Source organism: Serinus canaria, chromosome 21 (assembly GCF_022539315.1).
Source record: "Serinus canaria isolate serCan28SL12 chromosome 21, serCan2020, whole genome shotgun sequence".
NCBI lineage: Eukaryota > Metazoa > Chordata > Aves > Passeriformes > Fringillidae > Serinus > Serinus canaria.
The window spans coordinates 5696810-5711593 of record NC_066334.1 but is presented as its reverse complement, the minus strand read 5'-3'; the positions used below and the strand labels follow the sequence as shown (position 1 = coordinate 5711593).

General features: G+C 39.8%; 1 protein-coding gene across 3 annotated transcripts in view; it reads left to right on the top strand.

The window, feature by feature from the left end:
* Nucleotides 1-14784, top strand: part of PRKCZ (protein kinase C zeta) — a 41891-nt gene that overhangs the window by 13692 nt on the left and 13415 nt on the right. The window contains exons 1-6 of one of the 3 annotated variants that reach the window (XM_050982497.1): nucleotides 5642-5800; nucleotides 6033-6118; nucleotides 8836-8967; nucleotides 10106-10187; nucleotides 10392-10444; nucleotides 12465-12653. In XM_050982497.1, the coding sequence (XP_050838454.1) occupies nucleotides 8965-8967; nucleotides 10106-10187; nucleotides 10392-10444; nucleotides 12465-12653 (327 nt within the window). In that variant the 5' untranslated portion in view covers nucleotides 5642-5800; nucleotides 6033-6118; nucleotides 8836-8964. Of the gene's footprint in view, nucleotides 1-5641; nucleotides 5916-6032; nucleotides 6119-8835; nucleotides 8968-10105; nucleotides 10188-10391; nucleotides 10445-12464; nucleotides 12654-14784 lie in introns of those variants that run through there. The other 2 variants (XM_050982498.1, XM_009095563.4) reach the window with 2 other exon arrangements.

Below are 14784 nucleotides of genomic sequence, written 5' to 3'. Positions count from 1 at the left end.
TCCAGGAAACTCTGGAATGAGGGGGAAATGGGTGGATGGGACAGGTCACAGCCAGTGGAATGTTTCAGTGCAAGAAGACAAAACTAGGACTTCAACTTAAGTAAAGACAATTGATCAAATATGCTGAAATTAATTTAAAAATCATGTTTGGCATAGGATAAGATAAATGAGTTAACCATTTTCTAAAGGACAAGGAGCCAGGGAAGTGGGACTCTTCAAGCAAAATCTTCTATAATGTTTTCTCAGGGATTTGTCACTAGCTAGCTTTTTGTTTTTCCTTTGACCTTTTCAATAGACATGTCATAATTTGCTTTTTAAGGTAAAAAAGACTAGGTGAAAGCTTGATCTGACCAAGTTTTAACTGATAACACTTGAACAATGTGGGTTCAGTTCCTTCTGATTGCTGTCTCACTCGGTCACAAGAATGGACTTATCCCTTTCAGTTACCCACAGGTATGAACTACATGTGCTCAAAGGATGAACATTTTCTTGGAAATGTGAGCTCTCAGGTCTGGGGTAAGACTCCCAGCAGGCCTTAAACCATGCAGGCTGCTGATGAGGTACAGCAGAACCAAATTCCTGCAGCAAACTTCATTAGGTTCCTCCTCCCTTTTTTGGTAACTTTCTTCAGTGATTCCAAGGTGTATAAAAGACAGACTTTCTGTTATCAGGCTTTTATTTATAATAGAAAGTATTGTTTCATGGATGTACTAAGATATAGAGGTTTAAGACCAAAACAGTGGCCTGAAAGTGGATGCAGGTGCTGCAGATTGCTTTTGTGTTCAGAACTTCATTTTGCTGTACCTCTGTCCTAAGTTAGCTAAATAAAAGAATTAAATATTTTAAATAAGTACTGGCTCAGTTCTCTTTCAGCTTGATCAAACATTTTAATGCAGCTCCTAAATGATGCTAATAGAACATTAAATTCACTTTTCACTGTAGTAAATCTTTTAATGAAAGTAATTTTTATTTTGGGAGAATTAATGATGCAATCTTCAAAAGAAGCCTTTGGACTTACTATTAACCATGCAATGCAAGTTTGGTTTTAGGGTTCATGTGACCACTGAACCATCATGAATGGCTGTGAATTGAAAATTGCTTAGAGGGCCCAGTTAGAGAAGGGAAAATATGAACCTTTTTTCTTTCCTAAACAAAAATGTTAATCACCTTCAGAAGCACAGACTCAGCACCAGTTGTCTTCTGGCCCTTCTTACAAGATTCTTTCAAATTAGAGCAGCAAATAGAGCAGCACTTTATCCTGTCTGGGACAGCCTTGCAAACAGCAGAAGTGTCAGCACAAGAGGCTGAGGAGGGAAGGACATCAGCAGGTTGTGGTCACTGATGTGCCCAGAGATGCTCAGAACCAGGACATGGTCACTGCTGGGGCAGCAGCCACTGTCTGGACTTAGTGACCATTTCTTGGTTTGTTTTGTTATTTTCAAGTACATCTGATAAACTGCAGATCAAATCAGACTTGTGAGTCAGAGGCTCTCTCCAAATGAGCTGTTAGCACTGCTGTGTTCGTGGCATTGTCTCTGGAGGTGTGACTTTGTCACCTTGCAGTGCCACAGAGCCATTTTAGCAGCAGGATTTGAAGGTGAGCATCCAAGAGCATGAGGGGACACTGGGGGTGTGTGCAGTGCAGGTGGGACTCAGCTGTCCCTTCCAAGGCACTGGGAAGGATGCTCACCCAGCTGTGCTGCAATAAATGCTGCTGCTCTCAGGGACATTTGTTTCCTTGTTGGTTCTCCACTGATCCTATACTTCCTTGGTCATTGTTGCTGTCCTAACTGTGCTTTTTCTTCACAAACTTTGTAGTTAATTTTAGTGTCTGTTGGAAAAGAAAAGGATGGGGAGATGGTTTCTCAAGTGCTAATCAGCCTTAAATTAAATTTTAAAAAGCTATCTTCTGGCCATTTTATATTTTGCAATAACTGCAAGGGGTCAAAGCATTTAATACCTCTATATTGTTAAGGATACTTTTTTCATTTTCCAACTTCAATTGTATGCAGCAGCTTATTCATCATAAAAAGAAGAGACACTTAACATCCAGTGTATGTCTTAAAATTGCTTTCTGAAGCATGTAAATTGTTTCAATGTACCTGTTTGTAGGAAATTAAATAACAGATGTCAAGCAATGTGCTATCAAAGTGTACTTTGGAATTTAGTGTCCAAAAAAATGTGTTCTACTTTTATATGTAATTTCTTTATCAAGTCCAGTCTATCTGAAATGCCAGTATCAATTTCCCCCTTGTAATTCATGAGTTGGTTATGAAAGAATGCTCACTTGTGTGCTCAGCACAACATTAAAAGAACAAAACAAAAACTGGGCATTCTGGTAGTGTCCAGCTGGCAGGCTGGGTAATTGGCCTGTAAACAAGTTGTATTAATCTCTGAGAAGTGATTTGCAGCAATAGCAAATTACCTCTGTGCTCAGGATAGGAGCAGATTTCATTAGGGCTGGATCACATAAAAGCCAGCTTTGGAATTGCATTTGGAAGTCCAAATGAAGAGGGAGTAATTTTTGTGGCCATCTTACTGCCCTTCATTGGTGGAAACCAAGTGTGTTGTCATTTGGAAAGGAATTGTGCCTCCTATTTTCCCCTGCTTTTCCAAGTTAGATTTTTCAGCACCAAGTTCTCATTCTTTCTGTGAAGTTCTGCAGACCTTGTTATGCTATTGGGGAGTATCTTCTGTGGATAAATTAATTTGGAATTAACACTGAACAGTAGACATTGCTTGTCAATTTATATCTACAGGTAAATTTTGTGTGTTCATGTTTTTCCTTAGTGCATTTTTCTACAATATTCTTTAAAAGATGAGGAAAGAAGCCCAAACCCCATCCTAGAAAATGTCACTGGAAAGCCAATATCAAATCTATTTGCAGGGTTTCCTGTGCACCGCTGTTAGTGATGTAGTTGCACAGTTTGACAACAGAGGGAAGAATTGCACAGCAGCAACTGTCAGTTGTTCCCCACTGCTTTTTAGGTAGAGGCAGCTGGTTAATTTTATTTTGAGTACTTTTATTTCCCTTGTACTCTTACGTTGAAAAAGCCTGTGGTTTTTTCTTTCCATTTTCCAGTCTTGGAAGTACATAAAGTTCTGCACCTTCATTCTGTTTAAAATATATATTTGTGTTCCCCAATTAAAAATTGTTATCCCTGCTAAGAGCTTAAAATATACTTGATTTTTTTTTATCTAAATGTTTTCAGATACAAAATGAGGGTTTGCAGTATTTTTTTTTTTGTTAGGCAATATCTTGTGTTTAATATTAATCATCAGAAAAGATTACTTTGGTTAATTAGGAGTATATCATCTCCATCAGACTGCAAGCAGCCAACTAGAACTCCTTAATGAGTTAACTGATGTGTGCTGTGAAATAAATTAAAAAATAGCCCTTTTCAATAAGCTCAGTAATTAAATAATCAGACTTTTGTGGTGGCATTCCTCCTTCTAGGTAGCTGGGATCAATCCTGTAAAAACTTGGTTTAGTTCTTGGTTACCTGGAATCAGAATCCATTCCTTGTTTTATTTTGAAGTGTTCTAGAAACATGTCCCTGAAAATGCTGTTTGGGTTCATTTTGTCATGTGAAGGGATGAGATGCAAAGTCAGCTGAGAGCTTTGTTCCCACAACACTGACAATAAATTGTTTCTTAACTCAAGGTGTGCACTTACTGCCATTTTATGAATCTGATCATTGTTCAAGGTGGTTTCTTTGATCTGGTAGAGCTCTAGCTGGGACTTGGAGCTGATAATGCTTCAAAATAACGATGATCTTGAAAACTCAAACTGCTTTTTATAGCCTGGCCTTATCCTGGGGGAGTTTCTGGGAAGGATGTCCCCTTTCATAAGGTTCCTGCCTGCTCAGTTTTCCAGGGGTTGAGGTCCCTGGCAGCACCGTGTGGTGCCTCAGCCACTTGTCCCAGTTTTGGATCCTCAGTGAGCAAGGGGGTTTTATTCTGTCATAGAAATTTGATCCTAATGTGTAGTAATAACAGGATGTGTGCTCTAAAGGTGTGTCTTGCAGGGATTGCTGTTTTCTCCATTTTTTGCCTTGGCCCCTTTTGGAGCCAGGGAATAGGAAATAGGGATTGATTTGTCTCAGCCCCTGCACTGAACCATGGCAGTCCTGGAGATCAGTTGTTGGGGTTCCCACTCTTTCAAGCTGGTCTATATTAAGCTCAGTTTTTATTAGACTGTTGCCTCACAAGTACATGATATAAAACCCTGTCTTTGATTTAATATTTATCATTAATTAGGGAGGTGACTTGCTCCTCTATTTACAGACTTCATCAGCACAAGCTGCTCGTTAACTTATCATTCACTTAATATTCCTCATGTCAGTGATAAGCTAATGTTCAGATCACAGATGTATTACATTGCCTCCATATGGTGCTTTGTCTAATGAATTAATTAACTATTTTGGAAAAAAAAAATCCTTGTGGAGATTTTTTCCTCTTGGTGAAAAGTCACCCTAGAAATGGTGGAAGGGTTTTCCACTGGTCTTTGTGGTTGAGCAGATTTTGGTTAAAAACTTTGCAGTCATTTTGCTAGGGTCTCATTATAATTTTCTTTGCACTTGAGAAAAGTTTGCTTTAAAGTTGATATTTGGCAGCTTTTGAAGAGGTGTTGGAGTCAAATGGCCACATCCAGTCTACATCTCTGTTCCAGTATCTTTGCCACTTTGGGCATGCAGTCCTTTAGCTGCTTGGAGGAGCTGGTTGCTTTTCTTTTTCTAAATTGTTAACAATTAGTTTAATAGTGCAGTATCTGTTTCAAATGCTTGCACAGTAAACATTTGCACATGCAAATAGAGTAGGTATGAATGTTTGGGGATTTGGCACCGTAGATATGTGGAATCACAGAAACTTCAATGCTTCCTTTGGAAGGACAAAAATAGAGGATCTAAAATCAGACCCAGTATTGCAGCCAGTGTTCACACATTGCGTGTCAGTATCCTGTGAGTTTTGGCTTGCTCAATATAATGTAAAAATAATTTCTTGACAAAGAAACTTTTTACTACTTGCATTATCATTTGACACAGAAAATGTCTCTGTCTTTTTCTGTTAAAAACATCTTCATCTTTGAAGTGTGGATGTTTGAAACTTGAAAGTAACATTAAAGATGAAAATTCAAGATCCTTTTGCATTAATTCCTGAGGATTATAAATGTACAGTCTGCTTCATTCTAAGTATCAATTATAAATCAAGTCTGTCAGAGTCTTTATACCTCCTGTACCCCACAGAACCCACCTGTACCAGCTGTGGGAAGCTGCTGACCCTGGTGGTGTGCAGGGCTTGGCTGTGTCACTCCTACAGCTGTGAGCAGCTCTAGAAGGGACCCCTGTGGCACAACACTTAATATTAAATACCAAACTCTCTAATTAGCCATTCACACAGAAGCTGCTCATCTGCATTTCAACAGTCACAACAAAAGTAACTTGGAGTAGATGCTGGGTTTGGCTTAAGCAGATTAAATGATTTGTTATGTTTAGAATATATTAAAAATAATTGTGGACCTGCACTTGACCTGCCTGAAGAAAAGAAATATTTCCTGTCAAGGTAAAAATGAAGTTAAATGATGTAACTCTGCAGACCTAGAACATGTTGAATGTTCATGTGTGAGGTGTTATCAGTACCAAACACGTCTCGTGCTATCAGTAGCAGCCATCCTTTGTGCGTGTCCATGGAAGGTGCCAGGGCAGAGCAGCAGCGCCATTTCCCCGAGGAGCTGCTCCTTTAACAGCTCTGTCCCTCTCACCTGAGCCAGAGCACGGAGCTCTAACGGGATTATGATCATGTGAGGGAAAAGAGACAGGGCTGGAGGGAAGGGAGAGGCAGCGGTGAAAGCACATCCTGCCCCAGCCGCCACTCACGGCCGCCTTAAAAAATCCAAATCCCCAGGGATTGTGGCTGTGCGTTGATATTTAGGAAAGCAAGATTGTTCTGAGTCACAACTTGCTTCCCTTGCTGTGTGTGGTGCTGCTGGGCTGCCATGCTGCTGCTTTACACCTTTCTGGTTTCTTCCCTAGAATCCATCTACCGCCGGGGAGCCCGAAGATGGAGGAAGCTGTACCGAGTGAATGGGCATTTGTTCCAAGCCAAACGTTTTAACAGAGTGAGTACTGTTGCATGAAACGTTGGGGTTTGCTCATGTTCTGTGCTCATTGTTTGCCTCAGTCTGTGCTTTTTCTGTGTTGGAGTGTTGGGAAGAAAGGAAAAGCAGGATGCTTGTTGATGTGACATTTTGGGCTCTGCGGTGTTATTCCAGTCGTAACGAGCAGGCAAAACTTGGCACTGTTTGAATTTGAGTTAATACAGGATTGGTGGAAATTATTTATTTTTAAAGTTTAAAATACTGTGTTGGAGACTGTTTAAGCTGTTACATCCTTGGAGCAGCTTCTTCTCTCTCCACTCCTGTGATTTTGGTTGCTTGTTAGCAAAATCTTTTACCTTCAGAACATTTTGCCATCCATAAAAGTTATAGCTGCTGATGTGAGCTTTAACTGTTTAGTACCTGGGGTACTACACAATCCAAGAATTTACAGAAGATTTTTCATTGAGCTAAAATACAGCTGCATTTGGAGAGCCTGATTTAATCCACATAAGCAAGTGAATGTGGCTTTAAGGCTGAGACATCTCCTTCACTTATCCCATTATGCCTAAGTATTGCAGTATATATATAAATGTACTTGGGGGAATTCCATACAGAACTGAGTGCACTCAGAAGAGTTACTCTTTCATTCAGCAGGGACATTTTTTCTAATAATTGAAATAAGAGTTTTTTCTAAAATTTCCCACCCCAAAAATGCACTGAAAGAAGGAAAAGCTCCTTAAAACTCAGCATTTTATCACTAAATATATTTAAAATATCATAAATATGAATTATCACATGAATTTGTATAATGTACTACAGAAATAAAACATTTTAATTTGTTGTATGAAAGTATACTTTTAATGTTTATTTGCTACATAATACCAACATATTTCCTTTGAAACATTATGAGTGCATACTGCCACATTAATAATCCAGAATGTTATAGACAATGATGTTTTATTTGCAATGAGGTCATAGTGAATATACACAGAGATGTTGATGTCCACATTAGGATGTCACAATCCTAAACAAGACTGCTTTTATACCTGCATACAAGTGACATCATACAGAGCCAGAACACAGATCACATCCAGCTGAAATCAGTGAGCAGGTTGCCATAAACTGGAAAATGTGACATTAAAATGGATAAATTAATGAGAAATTATGGTCATGTCTGTGTTACTGAATTCAATACCAAATTTCAGTGTTGATGGAATTTTTAAGGCTGGAGTATTGCCTTAAGAATTCATTCCTGTTTCAAAGTAACCTTTTGCAACTTTTTCAGATCAGTCAGATAAATGAACACATGCAAAAATTTCAATTTTAATCTTGTTGAACATAACATAAAGGTGAACTCTCTGATATGGCTTTGACTGTGTGTGAGAGGTATGAAAGGGTTACCTGAATTTCTGATGGAATTTGGGACCTGCCCCTCCTTCCAGGGCCTGACAGGTTTTAGTTAGTCTTAATAGTACTGCTGCAAAACCTATAAAAGGATACTGAAGGAAGTCTGGTGGGCCAGGAATTTTGGAAGAGGTGGCAATAGATGTCCCAGGCTTCCTCTCATCAGGCAGTTTTGGGGTTGTTTTTCTTTACTTTGGGCAGTGCAGTTTGGGTTCCTCCCTGTCGAGGAGGACTGGCTGCACAGATGAGGGAAATGGAATTAAGTCTTGTTTTTAATTTCATACCAGTATAAAAATGCTTGTTTGAAGAAATGCTCCATTCTTTGCTCATGAGTTTTTGACTATTCCAGCACTGCTAGCGGGGTTTTTCAGGAGCTGAGGAGTTTTGGGCAGGAGTGTGTGTGACTCACTGGTGTGGGCATCTGGTGACTGCAGTGTACTGGGAGGAGCAGGCTGGCACTGGGGCTTTGGGACAGAGCTTTGGGAGGCCTGGCTGAGCTGGGCTGGGACTAGCAAGGCTCCTGTGCAGCTGCAGGGTGATGGGCACTGCCCCAGCCTGCTGCAGGAATGGCTGGAGAGCATTGGCAGCCAGGGGATAAGGAGTGAGTTTTGTGTTGGCAGTGTGGGGGAGGATCACTGGGCCTGGGTGACTCCTTGGTGTGCAAGGATCTCAGATTGTTGTTTGACCATAGTAACATACACTGGAACAATGATTTAAAAACCTCTCCTGTTAAAGTCAGCACCAGGATGTCTGGCTTCTTCATTTACCCTCATTTTGATTTAACTCACATGCTCCCTTCTTACATATGTAAAAACACCATAGGTTTTTGATGCTCAGTGCAACACAGAGGCTTGATATCAGACATGATTAATGGATTTTAATTATGCAAATGTTAAAATGTATAGGTGTAGATGTAGAACAGTTTTTATACATTGTCTGCTTTACATTTTGTGACTGTGTTCTCCAGCACAGTCAGCTTGGATGCTTCTTGTACATAATTGTGTAGTACAAACTTCTGGCAGTTTTGTTTCAGTGACCTCTGTCAAAACCTGAGATTCTAAATAGACTTATTCTCTAAAAATGATTTGCTAATGTCACACTCTAATGTGTTCCATATGCTTGAGGTATTTGTTTTCCTAACATTCATTGAAGAACTGCACTTAGCCGAGTTCTGGGTGTGAAGTGTAACCTTCAGCTATTATTGTAATTCTGGACATTCTAAAATTATTCCTGAACATCTGTTAGGTGACTGGGATGGGCTCTTGCTGCTAGAGAGCTGCTCCCTTGCAGCAGGGATTGCTCCTGGAACTGATGATGTGCATTGTGGCTTGCAGAGAGCTTACTGTGGCCAGTGCAGTGAAAGGATATGGGGGCTCGCAAGGCAAGGCTACAAGTGTATCAACTGCAAGCTGCTGGTCCATAAACGTTGTCACATCCTTGTCCCACTGACCTGCAAAAGGCATATGGTGAGTGTGTGCTCTGGCCAAGGCTGGGGGGTGCCACTCTGGCCTGTGCTGCTCGTGGTAGATGTGTCCTGAGTGATGAAATGGGGGCATGGTGTGGGTTTGTAACACTTGGGAGTATTTGGGGTTCAGTTGCATGGTGTGGGTTTGTAACACCTGGGAGTATTTGGGGTTCAGTTGCTGTGGATGACAAGCCTTTGGATTGTGAGCAGAGAGAAAAAGAGAAAAAGCTTGTGATGTGACTTCAGTGTGCTCAAGCTTGAATTTGACTTCTCCATTAGACACTGACAACTTCAGAAATTATTCCTTTTAGCCTGTGGGAATGTTTTAAGAACTAAGGCACTGATATAATTTCTGCATTGCTCTTTTCAGAAAGGTTTATTGCTTTCCTGTTCCTGCCACCTCAGTTTCTCCAGTACTGTCTCTTCCTCTCCATGACCCTCACTCTATTGCCAATGCTGGTGTCTTTCCTGGGCTTTAAACATCAAAACATTGAAACATCTGTGTGTCTCAATTTTAGCCCTTTCCTGTATTTCACTGGTGGTTGTATCATATTTTTTGTGACTTAAACCAGTGTTTTTCTTTGCTGCTATTGTATGTGACTTGCCTTGACATTACCAATTCTTTGCCAATTACTTTCTTCATGCTGCTGTACTTCCTGGAATACTTCTGCTTGTCTTGGGGATGAGCCCAGGGTCCAAATGCAACACAAAATATCTGTTATTGTGGTCTTCACTAATTTATGCATCATCAGCAATAATTCATATTTTTATTAAGCAGCAAAGGAATATGCCAGGGCTGTAAATGGGGTGTGTAACATCATGCTGAAGTGTTTACTTGGTTGTAGTTCCATGTGAAACACTCAGAAGTCTTTAAGTAGAATAAAATTTGAACTTTGCTGTAAATAGCCCAGTCCCATTTTTAGAAGACAGCCAAGCACTGTTGTAGCTGCAGAGAGTGGCTAATGCAGCATTGAGGTTTTGGTAGGCTGGTTTTACCCTGCATTACAAAATGTTAATATTTGGACACATAGACTCCAAAATCCAGTTTTCACTGTGGGGAAGGATCTCCTGGAGTTTGGGGCAGGGCACTCCCAGGGCTGCACGCCCAGTGGGTCTGTGTGTGTGTCTGTGTTTGGCAGGATTCGGTCATGCCTTCCCAGGAACCTCGCTTAGATGGCAAAAACGACGAGGCTGATCTCCCCTCAGAGGACACTGATGGAAGTGAGTGCTGTCTTACTTTAGAACCCCTCTTGCTCTCATTTTTCCCTCTTCCTGTTTACAAAAAGGGAAAAATTTGGTCAATATGGTCCAGTAATGTTTAAATTAACCTGGCCATAAGCTACTAAATTTCTTTCTGTTTATTGATTTTTAAAACTACTTCAGTGAAGGCTTTTATGACTTTTATTGCTTTGATTTCTTTTCCAGTTCCCTACATTCCTTCAAACCGGAAACATGACACCATTAAAGATGACTCTGAGGTATGTTCTTAAAATATTTTTGCAATTTGTATTTATGTATTCCAAATCACAGAATGAACTAGGTTGGAAAAGACCTTTGAGATCATCAAATTCAATCTAATCATTCAACTTTTTATAAAATAGATGTTTATTTGTTCTGGGCTTTCTGCTGCCCTTTTCAAAAGTCTGGGTTTTTTTTTTCTGAATGTTGATAATTTTTTAAAAGCATTTTTATTGGATTTTTTCAGATTTCTTCTGTGTTAAACTGTTCTTATTCCACTCATGATCCAAGATACCTTTTAGCATTTTTGTTTTCTCACTTCCATTTGTTGGAAAAACAGTGATTTAGCAGAGGGTTTGACTTTTATGGTCCTTACAACAAATGGTGGCTTTGCCATTGCCTTGTCTGCTGTCCCTAATGGATGCTCACCCTTTGTCACCCTCAGGCTGTTGCTGTGGAACTTGGTTCAGTCTGGTGACCCATTAACTACCCAGCTCTCTGAGAGGGTTCATATAAATCATACCTAAGCATTTCTCCACAGAAATGAGAAATGTGGAGCTCCTGTGGAAGAACAAGTAGAATAACATACACTTAAACTCTTCTGTCAGGTCTTTTGTAGAAGATCTGACTCAATCTCTGCACATCAACAATGTTTTTCCTTTAGAGCAGTCTGAAAAAAATCTGAATATGCTTCAATTCTAAAGGACTTAAAGACATTTCTTTTAAGAATGCTTCTGGCATGTTTAAAATAAATAGGATGCACTCTGCCCAGCACTGGTAGTTGTTCTGATGTTCCCCTCTGAGCCAGGCTGCACCTTTTTCCTTTGCCTCCACTACAATGCTTGTCACTCCCATTCCTTTCACACTTGAGTAGCTCCTGCTCCTGGTGACTGACTGCCTTATTTTCACTCATGTAGCTACAGATTTTTATCTCAAATTCAGAAATGGAAGAGTAGAAATTAAAAGCACATCAGAGAATTTTAATTGCTCACTTAGGCTGTGGTCAGTGCTCAGGTTTGTGTTGAAATTTGGGAGGTGCTGTTTGCTCAGCTGTCCTGAATTGCACTGCTCTGATTGTCCCACCTTGCCTTTGAGCTGAAATGATTTAAGGTATCCCACAGAAAGGAGTTGGTGTTCTGGGAGCTTTGTATAGAATCTTTGAGCTTAGAGCAATCTCTTCTAATAGCAGTCAATCCTAGATCAAGATTCTTTATATAAACACTTTCCACAGTTCTGCAGAATGCTGATCTGTCTGCAAGTACAGGAGTGTGAGGTCAGATAAAAATAGGCCACAGAAGTGTGTCAAAGCCTTGGGTAGATTGGTAAAACCTGCAAGTCCAAGAACCTGCTGCATTCATCTAGTTCAGCTGCTCCATCTTCAGCCCCACGTTTTCACATCTAATTCCAGCAAATAGCCAAGGTGATAAAATTTCTCTTTGTTAATAATGAATTTAAAAATAACATTCTTCATAGTGGAATATTTCCTGCAAATTCTCAGACTTGAGAAATTGAGATCTGCTTCTGTGTGTTCCCAGGATCCTGTTAGAAATCCTAATTTTCATTAAAATGATAATGAGCTGAACACAGACAGTTGTTGCCTAAACTGAAACCAAGACAGGTATATTCATTAGCAAATCAGTGTTTCCTTATTCATCTTATTTTTAGATAGCTTTTATTAGTTTGTGCTATTTCTGTCAGAATATGAACAATGCTCCTCACTTTGTCCAAAGGATACAATGTACATGGCCTGAGGGTCAGGAATTTGGATAAACCTCATTTCTCAAGGCACTGCTTTCGGCTTTCTAGCAGGGAATATGAAAATGATTAGTTGGATGAACAACTGCCTTGGGAAAACCAGTAACTTGTAGTAAGAGCAAACCCAATGGAAACCAAACATTTCTAAACAAATGTGTTCCAATCAGCATCCAGCCCTGGGTGCCAGTGCCAAGCAAAGTCAGCAAATTCTGCCCAGTGCTTAAAGATCTCTCTGCTTTAATGGGAAATGTCTTCAGTTTCTAGCATCTGTTTCTTTTTATACAGGATCTCAAACCAGTCATTGATGGAATGGATGGAATTAAGATTTCTCAGGGGCTTGGACTCCAGGACTTTGATTTAATCAGAGTTATTGGCCGTGGAAGTTATGCCAAAGTTCTTCTGGTTCGGTTAAAAAAGAATGATCAGATCTATGCTATGAAAGTAGTGAAAAAAGAACTGGTCCATGATGATGAGGTAAAAGTCTGTGTTAATTGCATTCTTTTACATACCATAAAAACTTACTATGCTTTAACAAAAACCATTCAGCTGAGCAAGAAGCTCATGTTTCAGACAGCTTCTCTGGCAGAGGAGTTTTTCTGACTTGGAGCTCGTTTGTCATCAACTCTGCATGGAGCACCAGGATGGAATCTGACAGAAATGTCCCTTATTTTAAGAACAACTAACAATTACTAATAGTCTTGGTAGAAATCATGTATTAAACATGCCAACCTGGATGTGCTAATCTGTAAGTGATGAGATAAATGGGGTGGGTTTTGTGCATTTAATTGTGAAAGAAAGCAAATGTGTTTTCCAAGGCAAAAGCATTGTCTGTGTGTCAGTAAAGGAGCTGAAACTTTGTTCTTGCACTCATGCTGGCAGAGCCTATGTGCAAGTGACTCAGTATTCTGAAATATTTCTTCCATGAGTTCAAAAATAATCCTACTGCCATTTGAGATCCCTGTGTTTTTATCTGCCACAGAAATCTGCTGCTTTTCTCCATTATTTTCAAAATCCTTTAGATTTTTTTAATACAAGATCTCAAATGCATGAGTTTGGGGATAAAATTGAAAATTAAAAAGGGAAAGGTTTTGTTTTTTTTTTCATCTTTTTCCTATAATGCCCTTTTATGAAAGTAGGGTGTTCGTGCAAAAAACATCAAACCACTAGTTTCAGTGCTCTTTTCAATCAGTTGCTCTGTCATCTCTGTCATTATTCCAGAGGCTGGGCTTATTTCTCCTAAAATCCTTTGGCTCTCTCATTTATTTGATGTTTCCTCTTTATGAACCAAGATGAGGCTGTTGTGTGGTTTATTTACTGTTTTCCTTTTTAACATGTGCTTTTCCAAGAAGGTGGGAGCCAAAGCCAAGTCCTGTTTCATGAGTTGTGCAGCTGTTTGAGAAGCAGAGGTAGATGAGGAAAGACTTTGTGGAATTGTGGCTCTCATAATTACATAGAAGATAGAGAAAAGAAAAACCAATTAGCTCTAAGATAAGCTGTATACTGAAATTCTGGGAATTGATAGGAAATTCACAGAATTCTGTGAGTGCATGAGATATTGCAAGTAATGGAAATTTCACCTTAGAAGTGTTCCACGAAGAAAGAAAATCAATTACATAGCAAGTAACAGCATGTCTAAATTAGCTGGTGCTTTCCAGGGTATGGCTGCTAGTGGAGAGAAGTGAGATGGAGGGAAATCAAATAGCTGGGCTTCTGTGCAGTTTTACTAAGCTCAGTTTTGTTAAGTGGAGCACTGGGATAATCCTAATGCCAAGTGCACTAATGAAGAGTTAATTTACAGACTCCTAAAGAAAAGCTCATTTAGTTAAACCAAGAAGAAGTGGACATATTTAGTGCTTTATTCAGAATTGGATTTTTGGCTCTGGATTTTGATCTGGGCTCAGGTTTACCCCTCCAAGGTGATGTATCTTCACAAGGCTCCACACACAAAACCTAACAGGTTTATTTCATTGGATGGTGACAGTTCTTGGTTTCCTCTGAGACTTCAGTGTCAGCATCCAGCCCTGACAGCAAGGTCTCATTTCACTTTCTGTATTTATTGTCTCCAGATTGGCTGGGAAGCTGGGAGTATCTGTGGTGAATGGAGAATTTTTAGAACAATTACAGTTCTGGTGTATTGGCAGGGTGTTGGGTGTTTGCAGGGTGGCACAGGATCAGTGCATTGCATGAAGGGTGAATATCTGCTGCTATGCCCAGCTGTCTGGGATGTTTAAATTCTGTGTGCTTTTATGAAATAAAGCTTAAATGCTTTGTTATCACAGCTCTGGATTTTGCAGCACTGTGCCAGTATCATGCAAACTGTTTTTATGGTGTGGTTTTGCACTGGGTATTCAGGAGTTCTTCCTGTTGAAGGATTAAAGATATCTGTGATGCTTTTCATGATTTTGGCTGGACCAACTAAGCAGGTTTTGGAAGTTTCATTGAATTGAATTTGAATTTCAGATGAGGAGATGAAGTTCAGTTCACTTGATTCTTTTAAAAGCTGGAGATTCACATTGTTTGTGTTACTGGCATGAGCTGCTTCAGCAGCTTTGGGATCATTTATCTAAGAACTGAATTTATTTCCATGCAGCAGTGTGAGCAGTTT